This window comes from Natator depressus, chromosome 2, assembly GCF_965152275.1.
Source record: "Natator depressus isolate rNatDep1 chromosome 2, rNatDep2.hap1, whole genome shotgun sequence".
Taxonomy (NCBI): Eukaryota; Metazoa; Chordata; order Testudines; family Cheloniidae; genus Natator; species Natator depressus.
Genome location: NC_134235.1, coordinates 140959388 through 140986392, shown reverse-complemented (window position 1 = coordinate 140986392; position 27005 = coordinate 140959388). Strand labels below are relative to the sequence as shown.

At 42.6% G+C, this 27005-nt stretch overlaps 2 protein-coding genes across 2 annotated transcripts in view; both read left to right on the top strand.

The window, feature by feature from the left end:
• UBE2QL1 (ubiquitin conjugating enzyme E2 QL1) overlaps positions 1 to 25815 on the top strand; it is a 33977-nt gene extending 8162 nt beyond the window's left edge. Inside the window, exon 2 of the mRNA XM_074945076.1 lies at positions 22441 to 25815. Coding sequence (XP_074801177.1) covers positions 22441 to 22572 — 132 coding nt within the window. The 3' untranslated portion in view covers positions 22573 to 25815. The remainder of the gene's footprint in view (positions 1 to 22440) is intronic.
• On the top strand, positions 1449 to 5321 carry LOC141981563 (myb/SANT-like DNA-binding domain-containing protein 7). Its single transcript, XM_074943203.1, has 2 exons — positions 1449 to 2300; positions 2960 to 5321. Exons 1-2 carry the CDS (start codon positions 1772 to 1774, stop codon positions 3022 to 3024), a joined length of 594 nt encoding a protein of 197 aa, XP_074799304.1. The 5' UTR covers positions 1449 to 1771; the 3' UTR covers positions 3025 to 5321.
• Positions 25816 to 27005: the final 1190 nt, after the last annotated feature.

The following is a 27005-nucleotide window of genomic DNA, read 5'->3' as shown; positions in this document are numbered from 1 at the left end:
GTATGAGAATGCAGACTGGACCTAATGTCCTAAAAATAGGAAAAAACTAGCTGGGAGTGTTCTCACATGTTTAAGTATCTAGTGCTTGATTTAAGCTGATCAATCCAGGTTGTTGTTTTTTTTAATATATAACATTTTGTAATTCAGGTTATAATGTAAAGTGTACATTCAGGTATCTTCAAAAATAATTTGTTTCAACTGTCTATGGATTGTATACTAGAGTGTATACTATATAAATTAATTTGTTACTAATCTATTTTTCCATTTTTAAAAGTGCACCCATCACAGTTGACTCTGCATATATGAAACTTAAAAACACAACAACATTAGTTAATATCATTTTATTAAAATGAGATTCAGTCACAGAATCCAGCTGTTAAACATAATCTAAATATCTCCCACCTTTACCCTCTGAAGCAAAAGCCTGAGTAAACAGATGGACTTTTTGATAGACTGCACCTCCTTCAGATATGAACAGTGGAAATGAATTCCAAATCCATGAGCCTTCACTAACCTCCAGACATTCAATCTAAGGGTTGTTAGCATGGACCCATCAGCTAATTTCCACTGCTGCAGTTATCCCTAGGAAGCTCGGTAGTCAGAGGCTTGGTCTACACTACAGAATTAGGTCAACGTAAGGCAGTTTACATTGAGCTAACTCTGTAAGTGTCTACAGTACAATGTTGCTCCCACCAGTATAAGTCGCCCACTACACAGGTCGATGTAGTTAGGGTGACGCAGTATCTCTGTAGACACTGCGTTACTTACATTGCTTGCTGGCTATCAGCCCTGCGTGGGGCTCACAGCTTGGGCTGTTGGTATCCCATGATGGTGAGGATGCGCACCACTTCCCAGGAGGCATAGTGTAGACATGAACTGCCACAGTAATTACTGTGGAGGATGTACGTCGACCTAATTTAGGTGGACTTAATTTTGTAGTGTAGACAAGGCCTACGATAGCCAGAACCCAAACCACACAGAGCTTTATATGTTATATTTAGTATGTGATTGCTTTCTATTAATTGGTTATGCCTCCTGGGCTTACCACAGATGAATGACTTCAGGCATGGGAGGTGAGGACAAGTGTTGCTTTAGAATCATGACTGAGAGCCACATTTAGTAGTATGCAAGACGATAAGAAATGACAAAGGTAATAATCATTGAGTAGCCGGCATATCACTTGAAAGTATGTGAACTTTAAGCAGAAAAAATAAGGAATATTACTGAGGACTTGTCTTCACTACTAGAGTAAGTCGACCTAAGTTACGCTACTCCAGCTATGTGAATAACATAGCTGGAATTGATGTCGCTTAGGTCGACTTACTGCAGTGTCTTTACTGCGCTGCGTCGATGGAAGACACTCTCCAGTCTTACTCTTCTCAGCCCTGGTCTACACTACGAGTTTAGGTCGAATTTAGCAGCGTTAGATCTATTTAACCCTGCACATGTCCACACAACAAAGCCATTTTTGTCGACTTAATGGGCTCTTAAAATCAATTTCTATACTCCTCCCCAACGAGGGGATTAGCGCTGAAATCAACATCGCCGGGTCGAATTTGGGTTAGTGTGGATGCAATTCGACGGTACTGGTCTCCGGGAGCTATCCCACAGTGCTCCATTGTGACCGCTCTGGACAGTGATCTCAACTCGGATACACTGGCCAGGTAGACAGGAAAAGTCCTGCGAACTTTTGAATTTCATTTCCTGTTTGGCCAGCATGGCAAGCTGATCAGCACAGGTGACTGTGCAGATCTCATCAGCAGAGGTGACCATGGAGTCTCAGAATCACAAAAGAGCTCCAGCATGGACCGAGCGGGAGGTACTGGATCTGATCACTGTATGGGGAGATGAATCCGTGCTATCAGAACTCTGTTCCAAAAGACGAAATGCCAAAATATTTGAAAAAATCTCCAAGGGCATGAAGGACAGAGGCTATCACAGGGACCTGCAGCAGTGCCGTGTGAAACTTAAGGAGCCCAGGCAAGCCTACCAAAAAACCACAGAGGCAAACGCCCGCTCGGGGTCAGAGCCCCAGACATGCCGCTTCTATGATGAGCTGCATGCAATTCGCGGGGGTGCCCCTACAACTACCCCACACCTGTACATGGACTCCTTCAAGGGAGTCTCATGCAACAGGGATGAGGATTTTGGGGACGAGGAAGATGATGAGGAGGGGGAGGTTGAAGATAGCGCACACCAGGCAAGCAGAGAAACCGTTCTCCCCGACAGCCAGGAACTGTTTATCACCCTGGAGACAGTACCCTCCCAATCCGGGCTCCCGGACCTTGAAGGCACCTCTGGTGAGTGTACCTTTGTAAGTATAATACATGGCTTAATCGCAAGCGTGTTTAATGATTAATTTGCCCTGAAGACTTGGGATGCATTCGCGGCCAGTACAACTACTGGAAAAGTCTGTTAACGTGTCTGGGGATGGAGTGGAAATTCTCCAGGGACATCTCCATGAAACTCTCCTGGAGGTACTCCCAAAGCCTTTGCAAAAGGTTTCTGGGGAGGGCAGCCTTATTCCATCCTCCATGGTAGGACACTTTACCATGGCAGGCCAGTAACACGTAGTCTGGAATCATTGCATAAGAAAGCATGGCAGAGTGTGGTCTTGGTGTTTGCTGGCATTCAAGCAACATCTGTTCTTTATCTCTCTGTGTTATCCTCAGGAGAGTGATATCATTCATGGTCACCTGGTTGAAACAGGGGAATTTTATTAAGGGGACATTCAGAGGTGGCCGTTCCTGCTGGGCTGTTTGCCTGTGGCTGAAAAGAAATCATCCCCGCTGTTAGCCACGCGGTGGGGGGAGGGGTGAAGCGAACATTCCAGAGAATTGGGTGTGGGGGGGGTGTTAGTTGGGTTTGTGCTGCACATTAACCCGAAAACATCAGCCCCTCCTTTTAAATGGCCAATGTGTCTTTTTCAATTTTACTCTCCCTTTTTTTCCTCCCGCAGCTGCAAATGTTTCAATGATGCCACTAGCATCTCCATCCCAGAGGCTAGCGCAGATAAGAAGGTGAAAAAAAAAGCACTCGCGATTAAATGTTCTCTGAGCTCATGTAGTCCACCCAAACTGAAGGAGCTCAGCAGAATGCATGGAGGCAGACAATGGCAGAGTCCAGGAAAGCACAAAATGAACACGAGGACAGTAGGGACGCACGAGAGGACAGGTGGCGGCAGCATGATGAGAGGAGGCAGGATGCAATGCTGAGGCTACTGGAGGATCAAACACATATCTTCCGGCGTATGGTTGAGGTGCAGGAAAGGCACAGATTGCCACTGCTGCCCCTGTGTAACCAACCGCCCTCCTCCCCAAGTTCCATAGCCTCCTCAACCAGGCGCCCAAGAACGCGGTGTGGGGGCCTCCAGGCACCCAACCACCCCACTGAGAGGACTGCCCAAGCAAAAGAAGGCTGGCATTCAATAAGTTTTGACGTGCAGTGTGGCCTTGTCCTTCCCTCCTCCCCCACCCCTCCCAGGCTACCTTGGCAGTTACCCCCTATTTGTGTGACGAATTAGTAAAGAATGCACGAATTTGAAACAACAATGACTTTGTTGCCTCTGCAAGCAGTGATCGAAGGGGGGAGAGGAGAGAGGTTGGCTTACAGGGAAGTAGAGTGAACCAAGGGGGTGGGTTTTCATCAAGGAGAAACAAACAGAACTGTCACACCGTAGCCTGGTCAGCCATGAAACTGGTTTTCAAAGCTTCTCTGATGCGCAGTGCGCCCTGCTGTGCTCTTCTAACCGCCCTGGTGTCTGGCTGCATGTAATCAGCAGCCAGGCGATTTGCCTCAACTTCCCACCCCGCCGTAAATGTCTCCCCCTTACTCTCACAGGTATTGTGGAGCACACAGCAAGCAGTAATAACGATGAGAATATTGCTTTCGCTGAGGTCTAACTGAGTCAGTAAACTGTGCTTGTAAGCTTTTAAACGTCCAAATGTACATTCTACCACCATTCTGCACTTGCTCAGCCTATAGTTGAACAGCTCCTTACTACTGTCCAGGGTGCCTGTATATGGCTTCATGAGCCATGGCATTAGGGGGTAGGCTGGGTCCCCAAGGATAACTATAGGCATTTCAACATCCCCAACAGTTATTTTCTGGTCTGGGAAGTAAGTCCCTTGCTGCAGCTGTTCATACAGACCAGAGTTCCTGAAGATGCGAGCATTATGTATCTTTCCCGGCCATCCCACGTTGATGTTGGTGAAATGTCCCTTGTGCTCCACCAGTGCTTGCAGCACCATTGAAAAGTACCCCTTGCGGTTTACGTACTGGCTGCCTTGGTGGTCCGGTCTCATGATAGGGATATGCGTTCCGTCTATAGCCCCACCACAGTTAGGGAATCCCATTGCAGCAAAGCCATCCACTATGACCTGCACATTTCCCAGAGTCACTACCCTTGATAGCAGCAGCTCAGTGATTGTGTTGGCTACTTGGATCACAGCAGCCCCCACAGTAGATTTGCCCCTCCAAATTGATTCCCGACTGACCGGTAGCTGTCTGGCGTTGCAAGCTTCCAGAGGACTATCGCCACTCGCTTGTGAACTGTGAGGGCTGCTCTCATCTTGGTATTCTTGCGCTTCAGGGCAGGGAAAAGCAAGTCACAAAGTTCCATGAAAGTGCCCTTACTCATGTGAAAGTTTCGCAGCCACTGGGAATCATCCTAGACCTGCAACACTATGTGGTCCCACCAGTCTGTGCTTGTTTCCCAGGCCCAGAATCGGTGTTCCATTGCATGAGCCTGCCCCATTGCACCAGGGCCAAATTGCCGGGGTCCGTGCTTTGAGAGAAGTCTGTGACCATGTCCTCATCACTCTCATGTCTGCGCTGCCATCGCCTCCTCGCCTGCTTTTGCAGGTTCTGGTTCTGCATATACTGCATGATAATGTGCAAGGTGTTTACAATGCTTGCAACTGCCGTGGTGATCTGAGCGGGCTCCATGCTTGCCTGTGTATGGCGTCTGCAGGAGAGCAGAGGTGCAGGGGAAGCGGTGGTTGGATGACCAGTTTTGCAGACCTACTGCACCGTCTGCTGCCAGGACACAACAGCTGAGTGGGCTGCACGCTTGCCGTGGTATGGTGAGACAAGAGCAGCCGAGCAGAGTTGCAGTGGAATCGGCCCCACGAGACCACCAGAAGAGCAGGAGAACAGAGTGCCAGCGGAAGCGGTGGATGACGACGGTCATATAGAGGACCTGCGAGGTGGATTCATAGCATCAGGAGAGCAGGAGAGCAGAGTGGCAGCAGAAGCAGTGGATGACGACGAAGGTTAGCAGTCCTACTGCACCGTCTGCTGAAAGCAGTGTGGCGTCCACATGGAAAAAAGGCGCGAAACGATTGTCTGCCATTGCTTTCAGGGAGGGAGGGGTAACTGACGACATGTACCCAAAACCACCCATGACAATGTTTTTCATAGAATCATAGAATCATAGAATATCAGGGTTGGAAGGGACCCCAGAAGGTCATCTAGTCCAACCCCCTGCTCGAAGCAGGACCAATTCCCAGTTAAATCATCCCAGCTAGGGCTTTGTCAAGCCTGACCTTAAAAACCTCTAAGGAAGGAGATTCTACCACCTCCCTAGGTAACGCATTCCAGTGTTTCACCACCCTCTTAGTGAAAAAGTTTTTCCTAATATCCAATCTAAACCTCCCCCATTGCAACTTGAGACCATTACTCCTCGTTCTGTCATCTGCTACCATTGAGAACAGTCTAGAGCCATCCTCTTTGGAACCCCCTTTCAGGTAGTTGAAAGCAGCTATCAAATCCCCCCTCATTCTTCTCTTCTGCAGACTAAACAATCCCAGCTCCCTCAGCCTCTCTTCATAAGTCATGTGCTCTAGACCCCTAATCATTTGCCCCAGCCAGGCATTGGGAGCTTAACCCAGAATTCCAATGGGTGGCAGACACTGCGGGAACTGTGGGATAGTGGGGGGAGGGATAGCTCAGTGGTTTGAGCATTGGCCTGCTAAACCCAGGGTTGTGAGTTCAATCCTTGAGGGGGCCATTTAGGGATCTGGGGCAGAAATTGGGGATTGGTCCTGCCATTTGAGCAGGGGGTTGGACTAGATGACCTCCTGAGGTCCCTTCCAACCCTGATAGTCTATGATTCTATAGCTACCCACAATGCAACGCTCCGAAAGGCAATGCTAGCCTTGGTACTGTGGACGCACTCCACCGACTTAATGCGCTTGGTGCATTAGTGTGGGAACACACACAATTGACTGTGTAAAATTGCTTTCTAAAAAATCGACTTCTATAAATTCAACCTAATTTCATAGTATAGACATACCCTCAGAGAGCTAGAGTACCGGGGTCAACCGGAGAGCACTCTGCCGTCGATTTTGCAAGTCTTCGTTAGTCCCCTGCTGCATTGATTGCAGCAGCATTGATCTCCCCGTAGTGAAGGCAAGCCCTTTGATACATGAAGAAAATCAGGTATGTTAGCAATCTGAGAGCTATTTTAGACTATAATTTATGAAGCTTGGATTTTAAACTTCATCTTTTATTTGCACCATTGAGATGCTGGAAAGTGATGTATGAACTGAAAAAACAACATTGTTCATGTGCATTGTGCTGCTGTCCTAAGTATAGAGTGTATTGTTATGCAAATTTATTCTGTGGAGTGGGAGTGGAGACACAGGGATTCCAACTCACTGAGATAGGAAGATGTCTTAGTTCTTTTAAACAGCAGGGAGAAAATAATCTTCACTTTATCCCTTCAAAGTATACACAGGGAAACTATTCTAAAGATTTTTAAAATATTCTATAGTAGTACCATATTGTTAAAAATAATGATCGAATTAGTGAAATCATTAAAATTGAGAAAAATTACTGTTTTTAAAACATACTTTCCTGGCACATAGAACTAATTCTCCCTTGCAGTACTTGGCTGATACCCTGAATAGATGAGTTCTTAAGAAACACCTGCTTTGATCACAACTGATTAGATGCAATTTTGTATGAAGAGCCTGAATCACCCAGGTGGTTCCCATTTACTTTAGTGGGGCTGCTCACTTGAGTGAGTTGTGTAGGATTTGCCTTTTTTGTCAAATATTGTAAAGAATCACACTTCTGAAATAAGAGTCAAATCTTGAAGGCCTTACTCAGGGCCTAATTGTCCTCTCTTACCAGAAAATATGTGGGAGGAGCCACAAGGTGCTACTCTGTGGGGCAGGGGCAGTTTGGTCCACATGGACCAGTCTATGGGGCTACCCTCAAGCCCTGAAAATCCCCAGGATTGGAACAAATCCCAGGGGATCCACGCAAGGCCAGGGACTTCCATGTGGAAGCTCTGTTTCTGCAGTAGTTTTGGCCTTTGCACTATTGGAATCTTATTGCCATGATCTTCTTTGGCCATGGTTGTCCCAGGGACACCCCTCAATTGTATTAGTTTTCCAATGTGAGCTCCACCACACCCCTACCCCCTCCAACCTGCCCACTCTCCCATACAGATCCCAATCAGCAGGATCTGTCAAAGGGGGAACACAGCCATTAGGCAGCCGAGTCCCCTTTACATGTGGAAAGGGGAGATCCAAGCAGAGGGATCACAAAGGTACAATTCTGACTCTGTTTTTACTTAGGCAAAGCATCCATTAATTTTGGTCAATATTTTGCGTGAGTAAGAACCTAGTAAAGATTGAATGAAGACATATAGTTTGGTCCAAAATGTATAATATGTAATGTACAAAGGATTGAACTGTCATGATTGCTTAATTGAATGCAAGGTTTTTGGTGAGCATTATGATACTGCACAGCCTGTGTCCTCTTGGGTCTGGCCTGACACAGGTTTAAGTGGTACTTAAGTGTGTGAGTAAGATAATTGCACTCGCCTGTGATGAGTGGCAGATACACTGCAGTCTTCCCTGGGGAGCGGGGCTAAGCGATGACTGGCAGTAGCCAAGACTGAGGCGAGGTGGGGGTAGTGGGTGGGGGTTCCCTGGGGAGGGGAGACCCTCAGGGATTGTTGGGGTTTATTGCCAGGGGGCAGCACCCCAGGGGGAGGAGGCACTGGGTCCTGGGAGGGACTGGGGCCGGTGGTAAGGTGGATCACCAGATGGCAGAGGGCGCTCCAGAGGCTGACGAGCTAATTCCCAATGAGAACCAGCAGGAGGCACTGCCGGGTGAGTCCGGCTCAATTACAGAACAGTACTGCTGTTTCTGTTAGGGGACTCTCTTTCCTTGTTTACAAAGATTGTTTATTAACGTTTTCAAGTGATTATGTATGGAACAAAGATTTTCCATAATAGGAAATGTGAGTGGGTGCCTGGGATGGGCCACATTGAGAATGCCACACTCTGAGTAGACTACAAGAAACAAGGCAGAGAATCCCCAAAAACTGGCGATTTATTCTATAATTAGATTCACTAAACCAGTAACAAAGGAGCAGCACCACACTGGTTAACCAGAAGCCAAACACATTCCCATTTAGGCATTCCAGCCCTTGGCTCCCATCCAGACAAACAGGTCCCCATATATGAGGTTCTACCAATTTGACACCCCCCAGGTCAAATTGTATCTTAGATCTTACCCAACTATCAGTCTGTCAGCCAATCCTTCGTAAACTAAAGATTTTATTAAGAAAAGGAGAGAGTTACTGAATGGTTAAGGAATCAGATACATACAAGTGATTTTCAGTGTTCATAGATCAGGATCATAGCAGTGATGGAATAGACTGCTGGCCTGCAAAAGTCTCTTTGGTAGCTTCCAAAAGATTGGAAGGTCCTCAGTCCATTGTTCAAAATACTCCTTTTAGTTGTAAATCCACAGTCCAGAGAATTGGAGCAGGAATGAAGCATAATGGAGATGTCTCAAGTATCTTTTATATCCTCTGCCATGTGCATGGAAATTTACTGCCCCAAACAATGATAAATGGATTTAACAAGGATAATCATACTTGACAGACAGTATCTTTTCCATTGACACCTATGATACACTTTGTATAAGATTTGTATAACAGTGGTAGCAACAATGACACAAATGGTCATCTTCAATTATACAGTGTCACAGGAAAGAAAAATAATTTATGTCAAATACTGATATTAGAAATATTGTATTTTTAGAAAACTGAACGAATGTGACATATACTATAGGTTATGTGACCAGTGATTACTATAATATCCTGGGAATAATTTTAGAGTAATTTTTCCGCTGGCAGTTATACATGAGAATGTAGAGACCCTATTTTTCATAAATCATCTGTGGCATTTAGCATTTCAACAATCCTGCAATTATTGCTTTCCTGAAATCTGCCATTGAAATCAGTAAAGAATGCAGGATCAAGCCCATAGGTTCTGCACCCTGCTAACACAAAGCTTAGTCCTGCAATATCTTAGTCACTTAGGAACTATTGTAGAAGTCAGTAGGATAGTCACCCTGATTACCTTCAACTACACTGAAATCCAGCTAGGCAATGCCGTTAGTCTTGTACTAGTGGAGGGGGTGGCATAGAATGAGGTTCAGCATTCTATAACTATCAGAAAGGGATTAGGGGAAATTAGGAGAGCCTGAACCACACTCAGCTATTATTGGTCTGAAGTTAAGCAGGTCTTCACAGCTATTTATATAAAGAGCAGCCCCACTAAAGTAAATGGGAACCACTTTATTACTCTAGCTGAATTTTGCAACAGCATGACTATTGGGCAACACAATAAGTCTGTTGCAGGGAAATCAACATAATATTGCATAGTGGCCTAGATGCTGAAAATGTGTTTTCCATATGCATAATTTCACAGAGTTTAAAACCTGAAGGGGCCATTAGATCGTATAGTCTGACCTCCAGCATATCACATGCCACTACATTTCACCCATACTCCTATAGTGAGCTCAATATCTTGAGTTAGACTAAGCATTTCAGTCCTCAGGAGATTAAATTGTTGGGTGCCACAGGCAGAGAACAGGAGAGATCAAGGAGCCACCAATGCCCAAGATATGTTGAGATGATCTTAATCAGTGCCTCAGGCTCCAGTGGAACACCTATGATCCCTGCAATTCTGACCTGGGAGTAAATGCCTTCCAAATTCTAAATGCTGATTATGACTCTGAACACATGAACAAGACACACCAGCCAAGCATGTAAGAAAGAAGATTCTGTGTATCACCCTAGAGCGCTAGTGTAATGGCCAGGGCATAGGTAGCCAGCCTAGTAGCTTCTACAGGGCAAGGGTCAAAGGCAAGAGTCAGGACTAGTTAGTAAGCCAAATAAAGAGAGGGTACCAAGGTCAAGTCAGGCCAGAGTCAAAGTCAGGAGTAAGCCTGTGTAAAAGACAAAGTCAGTAACAATCTGCATTTTTGCTCAGATTGCTCCTTAGGCCAACTTCCTGGTGTGGACCAATCAGGCAGCTGCAGGATTCTGTTGCTTTGGCCTCTTCAGGCATTACTTTCTGCAGTGCCTAATTCTCCAGTAATTGTTGGATGCTATTCTGTATGGCTTTCCGTGACAGTAGAGCAGTGTCAGTTCCCTTAATAGCCTAGCGTGCTGGGTTCTAGACCTGTGGATCCATACAGTTAGGCCGTCCTGTCCTGCTTTTAGCTGTGGGTAATTTCTGATGCTTCAGAGGGTGGAATAAAGCAAAACCCAGACTACAGCTGTCCAGTTGTGCACTGAGGGGAAAAATGCCTTCCTGAAGCATGAGATTCTGTTTCAGTCATAATGCAGAGCTGGAAGTGTTCTGAGTAAACTGAGGACAAAATGCAGAGATTCTTGTTCTCCCCTTGTCCCGAGAAGGAAGGGGATGAACAGGGGGATTCATAGATTCACAGATCCAAGACCAGAAATGTCCCCTACCGGAACAGTGTTCTGTCTCCACTACCCCACTGTGCCCACTCCCACACTGCTATATGCCTCTCCCCATGCAGTGTGGGGGTAAGGTTAGAAAGCAGTGTGGGAGCAGGGCTAGAGGGCCAGGCTGACAAGGGAGACTGCAGTTTAGGACTAGCCCACTGAGTACGACCATCCAGTCCACCCCATTCCCTGTCCACTCCCTGCCCCTGCACGCATAATCCCATAGATGGATATCAGCATATCTTTTAGAAATAGATCTAATATCATTTTAAAGACTCCAAGTGATGGCAAGTCCCCAGGTAAGCAGTTCCAATATTTAATCACCCTCACTTCTAGGAATTACATCTTATTTCAAGGTTAAATTGGTCTAACTTCAATTTCCAGCCATTGGTCTTGTTATGCTTTTTTCTGCAAAGTTGAAAAGCACCACCCTCGGCCCTCCTCCCCGGTATCAGATATCTTTTCCATGTGTAGGAACCTAGACACAGAGATCAAGTTACCCTTCAACCGCCTTTTTGCTAAACTGAATAAGTTGAGCTCCTTAAGCCTCACAAAGTAAGGCCTCTTTCCTGGCCCCTTGATCATTTTTTGTGGCCCTCCTTAGAATTCTCTCCAATGTTTCCACATCCTTCTTGTAGTGTGGACCCCAAAACTGGACACAGGGTTTTAGTCACGGTCTTACTGCTGCTGTATACAGAGGCAAGGTCTCTTCCCTACTTCTACTTGATATTCCCCTTTTTATACACCGAAAGAGTGCATTAAACCTTTTTGCCACAGCATTGCTCTGAGAGCTCATGATGAGGTGTTTATCTACAATTCTTCTCTGAGTCAATGCTTTCCAAGGCAGTCCCCCATCCTTTAGATTTAACTTACATTCTTTATTCTCAGATGTATTTCCTTGCATTTGCCTGTATTAAAATTCACTTTATTGGATTGTGACCAGGTGATTCAGATCACACTGTAACAATAATGGGCTGAATTCACAAAGTGACTTGGTTACCTAACTGTCATTGGAATTTACAAAATCCCTCTGCTCAGCTGCTGTCAAACCTTGTAGACTCCTAAACTCACTCAGAATTTAAGATTTTGAAGTAAAAGATTTCTAGGCACTTACATTTCGCCTATAGGCATGCACACTGCTCCCTCATTCTAGGTGTCCAGATGCCTAGAGCACCAGTGTGATTCATAAAATGGAGGAAAATAGCCATTCCCCAACCTAACTCGCCTGTGAGGCCCAATCCAGGCATGCTCAGAGCATTCTTAATTCCACACTAGACAGCAGTAGGGACAGGGGACCTCCCTCATAACTTTTAAACTTAGTGTACATTGGAGCAGGGGGACTGGATCCTAGGTATCCCCCATATTGCATGAGTGCTATAACTACCAGGTACTAGATTCATTCTTATATGTGCTCGCTCTCTTTTTCTCACTCAATGACTCTTTAAATATTTATCTAAATTGGAAATATTGAGGCAGTGCCACAACAGAATATCCCATAGTCCAGTGGTTATAGCACCCACCTGTAATGTGGCAGAGCCCTGTTTAAATGCCTTCTCTTTTTGAAGCAGTGGGGGGGCTTGAACCAGGTAGTCTCCCACATCCCAGGTGAATACCCTAATCACTGGGCTAAAAGTTACAAAGAGATCCTCCTCTAGTGCCTAACTCTTAAGAGAGTATTCAGAACTGTGAATTCCAAGCAGACATAGGCCCCTCCCTCCAACCTAAATTTAGGTGCTAAACTTCCTGAGAGGACTGGGATTGAGGACACATCTCTCCCATTGGCCAGTTTAGACAGGGAACCACCTAGCATGCTGGCTTTCATGAATCCCATTCTCGGGCTCTCCTCTCCCTCCATTCATTGTATAGGGAGCTTGAGCACTTGACTCAGGCCTCGTGAATCCGAATGATTTTCTAGGCACTTAAAATTAGGCATTGTGACACTGAGCATTGCAACACCTAAGTCCCTTTGTGAATCTTGCCCAACTTGTCCTCCTCATTATTTACTACCCTACCAATCTTTGTGATATCTGAAACCTTCACCAGCAATAATTTTATAACATCAACTAGATTGTTAATAAAAATATTGAATAGTTTTGAACCAAGAACTGATCACTGATGGATCCTGCTAGAAATGGCCCCGCTCATTGATATCCCCCCCTTTGACAAATACGTTTTGAGATCTGTTAGTGAGCCAGTTTTTAATCCATCTAATCTGTGCCCTGTTAGTTCCATGTAATGCAACTGTTTTAATCAAAATACTATGTGATAGCAAGTCAAATACCTTGGAGAAATCTAGGTATACTATATCAACACACTTGCCTTTATCAACCAGACCTATAACCCTGTCAAAAAAACAACAGGTTTGTTTGACAAGACGTACCTTTCATGAAACCATGCTGACTGGCATTAATTATATTTTTAGCCTCTAAATCTTTGTGGATAACTTCAAATTAATTGTTCCATTATTTTACCTGGGATCAATATGAGGCTTACTGGTCTATAGTTTCCTGGGTTGTCCCCTTTAACCTTTATAAATATTGGAATTACATTGGCAGCCCTACAATCCTTTGGAATTTCCCCTTTTTTCCAATATTTGTTAAAAATTAACATTAATGGTTCATAGAGCTCCTCAGCTAGCTCCTTTAAGAATCTTGGGAATAAGCTATCCAAGCCTCTTGATTTTAAAATTTTTAATTGTATCAGATGCTTCCTCTCATTTTCTTTTGTTATAGATGGTAAAGTTTCTCTTGCATCCACAACATTATATGGGATGGATACTGTCAAGGTTCCTTCCCCACTCTGAACTCTAGGGTACAGATGTGGGGACCTGCATGAAAACCTCCTAAGCTTACTTTTACCAGCTTAGGTTAAACTTCCCCAAGGTACAAAATTATTTTACCCTTGGATTTCCACTGCGACCACCGAACTTTATCTGGGTTTACTGGGAAACGTGGTTTGGACACGTCTTTCCCCCCAAAATCCTCCCAACCCTTGCACCCCACTTCCTGGGGAAGGTTTGGTAAAAATCCTCACCAATTTGCATAGGTGATCACAGACCCAAACCCTTGGATCTTAGAACAATGAAAAAGCATTCGATTTCCTTACAAGAAGACTTTTAATAGAAGTAAAGGAATCACCTCTGTAAAATCAGGATGGTAGATAACTTACAGGGTAATTAGATTCAAAACATAGAGAATCCCTCTAGGCAAAACCTTAAGTTACAGAAAAGACACACAGACAGGAATAGTCATTCTATTCAGCACAGCTCTTTTCTCAGCCATTTAAAGAAATCATAATCTAACACATACCTAGCTAGATTACTTACTAAAAGTTCTAAGACTCCATTCCTGTTCTGTCCCCGGCCAAAGCATCATACAGACAGACACAGACCCTTTGTTTTTCTCCCTCCTCCCAGCTTTTGAAAGTATCTTGTCTCCTCATTGGTCATTTTGGTCAGGTGCCAGCGAGGTTACCTTTAGCTTCTTAACCCTGTACAGGTAAGAGGATTTTTCCTTTGGCCAGGAGGGATTTTAAAGGGGTTTACCCTTCCCTTTATATTTATGATAGATACAGACTCCCACTTCATTCCAAATATAGAACATTAATGTCTATTAAGGATTCCTGAATTTTCTATATCCCTATTTACAGTTTTACCATTTACATCTAGCAGTGGACCTATAGCTGACGTAGGATTTTATTGTTTGTTTGTTTTTGTTCCTGATATGTTTTTAAAATGTTTTCTTATTGTCTTTAATCCTGTTGGCCATTGATATTTCATTGGTTCCTTTAGCTTCCATTATCAGTCACCTATATTTTTAACTTGTAACTTATTCTTGAACAATTCCCAGTTGTCATTAACACTTCCCTCTTTAAACAGATATTCTCAGTCAGTTATGCAGACAATTGCTTTACATTTGGAAACTTGGTCCTTGTATAGTTCCAAATATATATATATTATTAGGTGGTGCCATATTCTGTTTGCACAATGTAAAGATAGTCAGATCATGATCACTGGTATGCAGACAACCGCTAATTTTTAGGTTAGCAATCAACTCTTCTTTGTCCATGAGAATGAGACTAATACTGAGTCACCCCATGTTGTGTGCAAGGTATTTTGTGTTCAATTATGTATGATTTTTAGAAATTCTGACAAAGTTTTGGAACTGGCTGCATGAGATGTCCAGCAAATATCCCCCCAATTGAAGTCAACTCATGACAACACAGCTTTTCTTTCTACATATTACGAACTGATGCTTAAGGAGCAGTTTTCCTGTTCTCTAGTGAGATTTGGAACTCTGTAACATATGCCCACCAGTACCCCAAATTTAGTTTTACTAGTTACAACTTTAATCCATAAAGCATTCGGGGTCCTGTGATTCTGAATTGTCTATGAGCCTGTGACCCGTGATAGTGTCTTTGAAGTACCATCCCTCCCCCTTTTTTCCTATCCTTATGAAACAAGTTGCAACCATCCATTTTAATGTTCCAGTCATATGACCTATCCAACCAAGTTTCAGTAATATCAGCTGTATCATATTTTTTCTCATTCACAAGCATCTCCAGCTATTCTTTATCAGAGGGGTAGCCGTGTTAGTCTGGATCTGTAAAAGCGGCAAAGAGTCCCTGACGAAGTGGGTATTCACCCATGAAAGCTTATGCTCCAATACATCTGTTAGTCTATAAGGTGCACAGGACTCTTTGCCGCTTTTACAACTATTCTTTATTATCTAGGCTGCTATCATTAGTATATAGACAATTAAAAATGTTTATTCCTTACATGCCTCCTAGTGCTTGGATTTGTCATGTGCATGACACCTTGAGGTTGTTCTACATATTTGGGTGTTTGTACCATGATTGCCCCATTATTACCCTCACCCTTCATGATTATGCACTCCTGCTATTCCAGATAATCTACAGGAGATCCCCGGTATATGTCTCCCCCTTTGCATCAATATCCATTGCTCATCAATGGGAGAACGTGTTCCAATTCACATTGGTCCTGATCCGTATATCTGTCGCTTGCAACTTGCTGCTTCATCTTTTGCGTTGCTTTTCCATGGGTGCTTAGCACCCACCGGCAGCCAGCACCAACAGCCCCACCAACCCCCCCCCAGTGCCTCCCATCCACCAGCGGCCCCACAGGCCGCCGATCAACTCCTCCCCCTCCCTCCTAGCGTCTCCTGCATTCTGCAAAACAGTTGTTCAGCAGCATGCAGGAGGCATTGGGAGGGAGAGGGAGGAGCGGGGACAGGGCATGCTCAGAAGAGTGGGCGAGAACTGGGCCATTATTTCCTATGGGGAAAAATTCCCCGATATCCATCATTTTGGTATCCGTTGCCCTTTTCAAGAACGCAACCCCGATGTATACCAGGGATCCCCTGTATCACTCGAGATTGGTAACCCTACTACTGATCTAGAGGATGTAAGAACCATACAGCCACCTCTCTCCATAGTAGGAGCCTCAATGTTCCACAAAACCAAAGCCTTTGCCCCTACACCCCTTACTTAAGCACAGATCCTGTGAACAAATTAGATATTTTTAAAACATGAGATAAAAATGAGAAGCTTCAATATAACACACAAATCATTTGCTGAAGTTTTTTGTTTGACATGACAGTCTTTCATAGCCAAGCTACAAGTCAGTACTAATTTTCTCAAAGTACCAATAGCATGATATATAAGTGAAAAATTATTCCATAAAGCTGGTAATGTGGGCTAACTTAGTAATGGTTTGTGTGAAATTCTGCTAATATTTTAATATTTTTGTGTAACTTTTGAATATCTTTTTTAAAGGCTTGGTCCTGCTCCCTGAAGTCAGTGGGTGTTTTGCTTTTGGCTTCAGTGGGAGCAGGACCTACATCTGATTTCTGAGTGGTGGATGGCCAATTTCTGCTTGCCTTTTTCATGTGTAGACACAGAGAAGTCAATTGGGCTGTTCATCTGAGTAAGGCAAATATAATTTGACTTGTGTTTAAATATACTAAATTAAGTCTTTTTTAAAAAAAGAAGCAATTCAAAGTTCTGCTTACATAAATAAATGATGATAAAAAATGGAAGTGTTGTTGTCCTCTATATTTCTTTATTTTAACCTCAATTAGCTCATTATGAAAAGGGTCTCACCAATCCTTAAAAATTATTCATTCATATTTTAGTAGTATATGGAAACAGCTGATGGCACTTTTGGGAGGTACATTTGTTTTAACTGCCTTTATGAAAAGCTTCCTTGTTTTCTGTTGCTTTTAAGTTTTATAAAACATTTTGATCAAATTCAACTCAGAATTGGTCTTTTATGAATTAGGGCCTGATACTTCAAATCTTTAGTCATACACTTAGTCCTTGCTCCTGGGAGCAATCACTATTCATGTGCTTTAGAGTTTACGGGATGGCACCCTTGTTTAGTTTAGTTTTACCAATCCTGAACTGGGAAGTGGCAAGAAAAAAGATGACCCTAGTTTAGATAAAACATAGGATGTGCAATCAAGATACAGCCAGTGCTGGCCATTTACGATGTTCGATTGCCAAAAGGCGCCTGCAAAGGTTAGGATTGCTACATTTTCAAATAGCAGCTTTAAAATATATTATAGGTGGGGCTGGTAGCATCACACATTAAGAAGTTGCCTGATACTTCCCATTATAAACATGTGAATCATAGGCACTGCCAGCACTCCCTGGCTTGAAGTGGTTTCCATCTATACAGGGTTTACAATTTTGTTCAATGGCTTTCAGCACCCCCACTATAAAAATGTTCCAGCACCCTTTGTATGAATTGCCATTTTCAAAGGCTTATAACTTGGCAAATGTGAGTGGATTTTCACAGATATAGCAAAAGGAACTCCCTGATGCTAAGGCCATGCCCCCCACCAAACAAATGTCATGTTCCTGCTCCAGTGCATGGAAATGCTAGAGCATTTCAAAGAAAAGATCTCAAGAATTTTTTAACATGGGGGAAGAAAACATTTTTCCCTAGCCTTGTTCTTGGAAACAGCTGTACCAGTTAGCTGGGGAGGGGGTGGGGGGTGGAGCCAGAGGCAGATAGCTGACATAGAAAATGGAAAATTTCAATCAGAATGCTTAAAGTTTTACCAAGTTATAAGCAAGTGGGAAATTTGGGGCAACCATAATAATAGTTATATATATAGTCATACAGCAGGGCCAGAGGGCAGCACGAGAATGATCTTATTGGGTGCTGGGATCATAAGTCATCCCACAGCTAAAAGTCCCTTTCCCTCCAGTCTGGGGAGGAGCTCCTGAGCCCAGAACTCAACTAAATTCAGGGGACAACAAAGGAAAATAACAGGAACAGGTGTGAGGGTCAAAGGGCCAAAACTACGGAACCTGAAGGTGACACTGAGCAGAGAACCCCAGACAGCGCCCGCTGCTCCTCAAAGGATATCCAAGGAGCCAGCGGATGCCACCCAGAGGAACTCTGCCTGGATGCATGAGCGGATAAAGGAACGAAAACAGGCCCCACAGTCGCAGAGCCCCCATTTAGTATCAGAGGGGATTTCAGAATTTATATCTTTGATATTTTAGTTGTATTGCATATTGTGTAGCTTGTTTTCTGTAGAGAAAAGATGGCATATGTTCTCCCCAAAAATTCTATTTCTGGGCACCTCTGGAATGGTAATAGCTGCATCTGTGGAAATTAAAGAGTGGACAAAATGTGTCAGGTTCCAAAAACTTTCAGTTGATGAGACATTTAAAACATGCTGATGTCTAACTAGATCAGTTCCTGTGGGAGTTTAAGTGGAAGCTGTTGGACTCATTTTCTGATAGACTTCATATTTTTCCTTTTTCTCATATGTCTCTAAGTACAAATACATTCCCTATGCTTGTTTGGTTTAGGATAAAAAGGAGAAAATATTTAATATAAAAACAAACAAACCCAGAATGTTACCTCAGCTGAATTAACCATTCAGAATGTGTTGTGTTTCCATTAAATCAATCTGATTAGTGTTTCTGGAAAGAAGGGGACAGTAGATTTTGCACCCATGAACATTTGAAAAGATGCTGAATATCACTAAATGCATTTATATATTACTTTTCTCAAACTGAAAACGAATATTTTCTGGGAAAATGTATTTACACAAATGTATGTTAGTGCAATTTTAAAAGGTAAACTTTAAAATTCTCAGTTATACCATAGCAATTGTAACAAAAGCCCTATCATTTGAGACATTTTAAAGTGAACACTGGAAAATATACTGTACTGGGAAAAATTCCACATTGGTAGAGGTTTTATTACATGAATTTAATGTCATTTTAATATTAACTAGTTTACTAACGTCTAATAGTAATTAGCAATAGGAAACATTTCTGTACTGTATTGTGATATCTTTCTAGAAAAAGAAAACCTGACCTGACCCTTTTCAAATAACTCTCTATTTTATCCTCATTCCTTTCAGTTTACAGTCCTGACTAGTTTGTTTGTTTTCTGCCCTGGTCAGTTAATTTTAATATTTTGGACATTGTGATAAAATTGAATTAAGTGAAACATCATGCTATCCCTGTGGAAACTACAAAAATTGTTTAAATAGAAAATGAATAGTAGGAACAGTGTTTAATGTATTTTTAGTTGCCTTTTAGTGCAGTTAGCAGCTAGAAATAAGGAAAAGGAGAATGTGATCAGTCAGTTTTTTGGAATCCACTAGCAAGTGCTCTGTGGACCACCAGTTGTCAACCAATCACAATTTGAGAACATCTGGTCTGTGACTATTAAAACACCTTTATCATAGAATATCAGGGGTGGAAGGGACCTCAGGAGGTCATCTAGTCCAACCCCCTGTTCAAAGCAGGACCAATCCCCAATTTTTGCCCCCAGATCCCTAAATGGCCCCCTCAAGGATTGAACTCATAACCCTGGGTTTAGCAGGCGAATGCTCAAACCTTTAACAGTTCCTGGGGTGTAGGTCTTGGGAGGGAAGGGGTTGTTTGTTCCATTTTGATTTTTATACTCTTGATTTTAACTCCAAACTCAATTGCTTATTCAGTATAATCAGTTGCATGTAATTAGAGATGGCAATTTTCAGTTCAAATTACTTAGCTATTGTTAAAAGTCAACAAGAAATGCAGACTTACCAATAAAAGAGCATTAATGCCCTGAAACCAATTTCCATTTTTCTGTCTATCAACTGAGGGTTAACAAATCAGGAGCAAAATATGGGAATCAAAAATTGTGACCTATCCTGATTTTCAGCAAAGTGTAGAAGAATAGGATATATTCCTTGGTTACTGCTAAGTGTAACACTGTTGCACAAGAGCAACCACTTATCAGATCATTTTTGTTCTATCTAACAAAGGCTTTCAAATCAGACTGTCAAACAATTATGATAAAGTGGTAGTTTAATAATCTAAATAAATCTTTACTTATTGGAAATATGCCGGGGTGGGCAAACTTTTTGTCCAGAGGACCATATCTATGCAGGGCCATGAATGTAGGGCTGGGGTAGGGGGTTGGGGTGAAGGAGGGGGCTCAGGGCAGGGGGCTCAAGGCAGGGAGTAAAGGGGCTCAGGGCAGGGGTTGGGGTGCAGGGTGCAGGAGAGGTTTGGGGTGCAGGCTCCAGTCTGGGGCCACTTACCTCGAGTGGCTCTGGGGTGGCAGTGTCATGCAGCAGGGCTAAGGCAGGCTCCCTGCCTGCCCTGGCCCCGTGCCGCTCCTGGAAGTTGCCAACATGTCTGGCAGTGACTCCTGGGGGTGGAGTGGGGCAGGCCGCTCTGCCATGTGCTGCCCTCGCCTGGGGGTACCACCCCCGAAGCTCCCATTGACCATGGTTCCCCGTTCCCGGCCAGTAGCGGCTGCGGGGGTGGTGCCTGCAGGTGAGGCAGCGCACGGAGCCCTCTGCCCCCGCCACGGGCTGCAGGGACATGGTGCCAGCTGCTTCCGGGAGTGGTGCGGGGTCAGGGCCGGCAGGGAGCCTGTCTTAGCCCTGCTGTGCCACGGGGCTGGCAATCCCACGGGCCGGATTGAAAGCCCTGATGGGCTGGATCCGGCCCACGGGCTGTAGTTTGCCCTCCCCTGATATATGCAATACAAATTAGCATTTTTAAGATCAATATTATTTTATAGTGGAATACATATGCAGTTATATTATTGTCTAGTGTCTGTGTAGCCTGCTGATTTCACAAATAATTTAATTCATACTCTCAGCAAAGGTGCAAAATTATTCTACAATTATTATATGGGATAAGCTGTTAACAACCTATTACTTGGGTGTCATGTCAAACATGCATTTGAAATAGTGTCCTGTCAGACATTTGATACCCATATTTAATTCTGACCTAATGAAGATGCAAGGAGTTTGAATTTCTAGATTTTCATTTATCATAAAATTAATGATATGCATAAGTCACAAAAATAGAAATGGGCAGGTTGGTCTTTTAAATCCAATTTGGAATATTACACTAAGTCTGTTCTTATATTTAAGAAAGAATAAGGGTGGGTGTTGGTCCATTTATTTTTTTCAGTTCAGATTATCAGAGGGAAACTATGCTGAATCAGCAGGAAAAGTGTCCTGTTGTTTAGTGATGTTACTATGCTATCACTGGGACAATTTACCATGTTGGCAGTTTCCTCTGGAGAATATCTTTGAGTATTTTAGTCATACATTATTCATGGAGGACAGATCATTCAGAGCATTATTAATGGACAACACATGACCTTTTTCATGATGCACAGAAGGCATGGATTGCATGATATTCATGTTTTTTATTAGGACTGGCACTTACTACCCTGCATGAGTTCCTTACTACACATGGTAGTAAATCACAGTATTCCAGAGAAGTGCAGGATTGGGCTGTTTATTGGTAAATTGCACATTTATATTAAAAATGAATTTATATGGAGACGGTCTGATTAAATAAAAATTAACAGATAACTAGGAATCGTGTGCTTTGTAGCATTTGGGTATAATATAGGATACACTTAAAAGCACATTGATATTGCAAGCTACTTTTTTACATTGGAAACAGCATTTAATCAACCATGAAAAATAACATTTTCCTGTTTGCAGAGGAAAAGAAGGGCATTAGTAACCTCAATAAGAATATAATTCATTAATACTCATTGATTTGTCCGTAAATTGTAATTTGATCAACTGTAAATATTAATGACAATAATCATGTATGGCACTATTTGAGCTTTTACACAATCTTTGGTCATTAAGAAAGCATTTTCAACCCCCTGGGGCTGATATGCCTTAGGGAGGCACCAGACTAAGTTGGTGGGAGGGAATTGGGAAGGGCAAAGGAGAAGATTATAACAGTGTTGGTGGGGAAAGCTGCAGAACTTGAGCCCTCTCAATTCGCAAATGTGCTTTTACATCTATATAGCGGTAGGAGATTCCCTGAAAGCCATCTACCTTCCTCCCTGTTCCCATTATTCAGCAGTTAGCTATTATATAATTAGGGGCTGCTTTTGTGTGTCTGCCTGTCTTCTAACAATGTTGAGTATCGTTGTTCTCTGCTGGGTGGACAGTCAGACCTACTCAAGCATTTGTGATCAGACAGAGGACATAAGGGTCTAATACTAATACCAACTGAGTGTTTTATGACATACCATTTGTGAATTCTTATTGTTATTACTTGTTCAATGCTTAAATTGGAATGGACCTGTGTGTTCACCTCTTTAATGAATGTTTTCTCTTTCTTTGGTGCAGGGCCGTATCTGCAGAAAAGCTGGCAAATCAAAAAAGTCCTTCAGTCGTAAGGAAGCTGAAGCAACATTTAAGAGTTTAGTGAAGACCCATGAAAAATATGGGTGGGTCACTCCTCCCGTTTCTGATGGCTGATATTTGCACCCTGCACATCAATGCTAAACAAAACAACAAAACCAAGTACTATGCTATCTCCTCAGTGCTGTACACCACCCATCCTTTTCTACTTCAGCTTCTGTTAGATACCATGAATGTCAAGGAGACATTTAAATAATTTGATCTGTTTACAGAGGGAGAGAAAACAAATGCTGTTTAGGATTATGTTTTAAGACTGGCGAATAGTCATCTTTAAGTCACTTTAGAGCGGATGTTATGATTGTGTCATTTGCCCCATGCAGGCCATATTGTCTTCATCTTCTTTCCATGACAGCAGCACCAGACATCAGTACGGGAAATTCCATCCATTACTGCTCAGTTCATTTAAATGTAGAAATGAAGCAGTTAATATTTAATAGGGAAGCAGTGCATTGCAGGTACATGTTTGCTGTGCTGTTTATCTTTGTTTCCTAGCAGGTCAACATAACTTGAAGATGTGTCTTTATGTGGAGCTGTGGTCTGCTGTGACTAAATTTAGACCTCATGTGTGCTCTATATATGACCTTTAATTCATAAAAGCAGAATTATAACAATGAAAGATTCTGGTGTTGAAAAACGGTTAAATGAAATCACCCAAATGGTCAAATTGTGCTATCTATGCTGGTATTGTGGTATGCTGTCGTTCAGAGATAAACCAGTGTGATTAGATCAGGTGATATGTCAGATACCAGATGCACCCACTATAGGGCTCAAAGTCGTTGATGGTAGAATAGTTTTTATCTTCCCAGTACAATGCAGTACTCCTACAACAGCATGTTTGCCTGTCAGCTTTTCAACGGCAATACTAAAACCAAAAAGCATAAATGAACCTTTAAAATTTATGAGTCATTTTAAAATGATGTGCCAGTAACAAAGTAAAAGTCAGATTTTTCAAAGAAAGTGGAACAATTGGTTTGTAAAGATGATTTGCATGGTTGAATTTTTTATTTTTACTCAATAGACATTGTACGTACTTTGAGCCCCGTATCTGAGAAAACCCACTGATGTATATAAATGTCCTGTTATTTAATCATTAAGATTTAATTTTTCTCTTTTGTTCAATAATTTAAAATCTTTCTAAGACTCCATAAAATCTGGAGATAATGTTTATAATAATATATTGAAACAGCTTAAAAATGTGGACTCCAGATGGAAAATCATATTGGACACATTCTGAATAAAATCACCAATACCGTTTCATTGCCTCAAGAATTCAATCATTTTAGGCTAATTTTGTTTTCAGATTATTAGATGTATTACTGTGAAACACTAGAAATCTTATTGATACATAATGCCTGCTCTGGCAGCATTTTCAATAGAAAGCAGGACATTATTGATTGTAAAATGCAGTCCAGAAAAAAAATATAATGCGTTTTTAGAGAACTCTCCATTACATGCCTAACACAAGAGTAGGCCACTGCTTTTAATCAAAATGGCTGAACAGTCTCTGGTTACATTTTAACAGCACGGAAGAAGTCTTTTATTCTAACTATTTATGGTGCTTTGTGGGGTTTTGGCTTGATTTAAAGCTGCACAGAATAGAAAAGCACAAATGAATTAACTATAAATCAGAGTGTTGTAGGGCCAGTATAGCACAGTACTCCTACAAGAGCATGTTTGCCTGTCATCTCTTAATTGGAGAAGCAAAAATGCATTAATCAACCTTAAAAGTATCTGACTCATTTTACAAAAGAATTTTATTGTGTTCCCTTCGCCCCCTCCACCCCTGCACCAATGCTGCCAGCCTCCATTGCCCCCTTGTCCAGTTCTCTCATAAGCATCTTTGTGCTTTCTTCTGTACCACATCTACCATTACCCTCTTCTCCAAATCCCTCTTCTGCAAGACCCACTTCTTCCAACAACCTATGGGAAACTGACAGATGATAGTGCCTAAGTAGATGGATGTAGGGACTTCTGATTGTTTTGTTTGTTTGTTTATCTATATATATTTTGGCAAAATGACAGTCTCAAAACCATTTAGTTGTTTACTTAGCTGGCCTATGAAAACACATGTTTTTATTATGGTTTCCCTCACCCTTCCTCCTTCGTTTGTTACAGCCATTTGGTATGTCTTGCCTTAATTAAACACTAATTACGGACAGGACTGTCTTTTACTCTATTTTGTATACAGCCTGTAAAAATTTTATCTGATCCTGATTTGTGATTTAGGGTGCTACCATGATACAAATACATAAATGAGAATTTCTCCCTCGGACCTATGTATCATCTCCGTTCAGTGATGAGTCAGACACAGCATTCAAGTGCAGAATGTAGAGCTCAACAAAATTATAGTAATCTATTTGTTTGATGTATTTATTTTTATAAACTTGATCTTTTTTTTTTTTGCTTTGTTTGTTTCTGTTGCGGAAAAAGAAGCTAGTATATTTTGTTAGGCATCAAATAACTTGCAACCTCCACCGTGGTTACTAAGTGCTAGAAACACTGAGCACTAAAAGGAGTGAGAGAGATTTTCCTGCTAATGGGTTATTTCTTAGAGCACTTACTACACACATCACATCAGAATTCTGTTAAAAGCAATCTATAATGCTGAGGTAAATCCACTGGGGAATGTTACTATCTCTGTGATTTATTCTCTGTCCTTTTTTTCCTATCAACTCATTATTTTAAACATAGAATATCACGGTTGTAAGGGACCTCAGGAGGTCATCTAGTCCAACCCCCTGCTCAAAGCAGGACCAGACCAAATACTGTCCCTTATTTTTGCCCCAGATCCCTAAATGGCCCCCTCACGGATTGAACTCACAACCCTGGGTTTAGAAGGCCAATGCTCAAACCACTGAGCTATCCCTACACCCCCAAAAAGAAAAAAAAGCCTAACACTGTTGCTGTTATTGCCTTTAAGTGGAACCCATGGTTTTGAGATACCCACAGGCATGATAATACCAATTTAATGTGACAAACTATTTGGGACATTTTGGCAAATAGTTATGGTCAAAGAAGAAAGTAAATGTCAAAATGTTTTGTTTTGGAAATGCTGCAAAGAGCCTTTGTATTTTCATTAAGCCCAATAAGGTGTTTATGTAGAGAACAGTGTCCCTTGAGGGGTCTAATTTCTTTAGCTAAAGGTCAACTAGCCATATAGCCAAGTCTTCACCCCCAGTGTCCTAGACAGGAGGCCAGGTTAGTCTTAGTCTATTGGTCTCCTTTGTCCAGGTTCTTTACCGATAAGGCCACTTGACCCAGAGACCCCTTCTGGATAAATGGTGACCATTCTTCCTGAGAATCATGTATTTCATGTTTAATTAAAGGGTTCTGTGAAATAAAACAGTGTAGACGATAGGTTCCTCACACCTATTTATGTATTTTTAATATATATATATACATATATATATATATATATATATATATATATATACTTTCAAATGTTATTTTAAATAGTTGGCAAAACAAGGGGCATTGCTGCTAAAAATCATACTCCCATAACTAGAAGGCAGCTATCTCCATATCAGTCAGAGCTGTAGAGCAGCGGAAGCAGTGGACCAGGCGTTTGGAGTGCTTCATACAATGCCAAGCCCTTGAAAGGATTGGAGAGAAGAGTGCTGCATGGTGGCAGCCATGGGGAAGTGATGGGTGACAGAAGCGGAGACTGTGGGATGGGGGAAAAGGAGAGGTGCAGTCTCCAAACAGGGCAGGGTGAACTGGCTCCCAAAGTGCAGAGAGAGGAACATCCCTGATAGAGGAACAGTATAAAGAGAGAGGACACAGCAAGGGAAATAATGGGGAACTTTAGGGACAGCACTTAAGACTGAAGGGAAAGGGAGAGGAGTAGGGAATTAGGAAGGTAAATAAGATATACAGAAAGAGGGGATTTCTACAGTAGGAATGGTGTTGTGATGCCTTAGGGGTTCACCCAGATCAGTAAAGGGTTCTGTCACTGCCTGCCCTGTAACCTTGTGTTCTTTAGTCTGTGCAGCTTTGGCTCAGAGCCCTGACACCAGGAGCCTGCTCACAGCACAATGGTTAAAAGCTATTTCACCCACCCAGTTACTCCATTTTGGGTGACCCCAACAATTCTCATTGTCCCAAATCTCCCAAAACCATCTCCACTGCAGTGTCCAGTCCCTCTTAGGGCATGTCTACACATACAGTGGTGAAGATGCTGTATGCGAATGGGAGCTCTCCCATCAGCATAATAAAATCACCTCCAAGAGCAGCCGTTACTATTTTGGGGGGAGAAGCTGTCCCTCCAACATAGTGCAGTTCACACCAGCGCTTATGTCAGTGTAACTTATGTCGCTCGAGGGGCGGGTGTTATTCACACGCCTGAGCGACATAAGTTATGCTGACATAAGCCATAGTGTAGACATAGTCTAAGTGGACATTCACAGAGGTAACACCAAGTTCACTGCCTCCAAAGAGCCAGTACACACAGCAGCTTGTTAGCTCAGCTGGGGTGGTACACTCCATCTTAA

Coding starts and splice junctions, on each gene's coding strand:
- LOC141981563 (XM_074943203.1), top strand. CDS start 1,772: ATGGAGTCTCAGAATCACAAAAGAGCTCCAGCATGGACCGAGCGGGAG. Junction 2,301..2,959: donor GGACCTTGAAGGCACCTCTG/GTGAGTGTACCT, acceptor TTCCTCCCGCAG/CTGCAAATGTTTCAATGATG.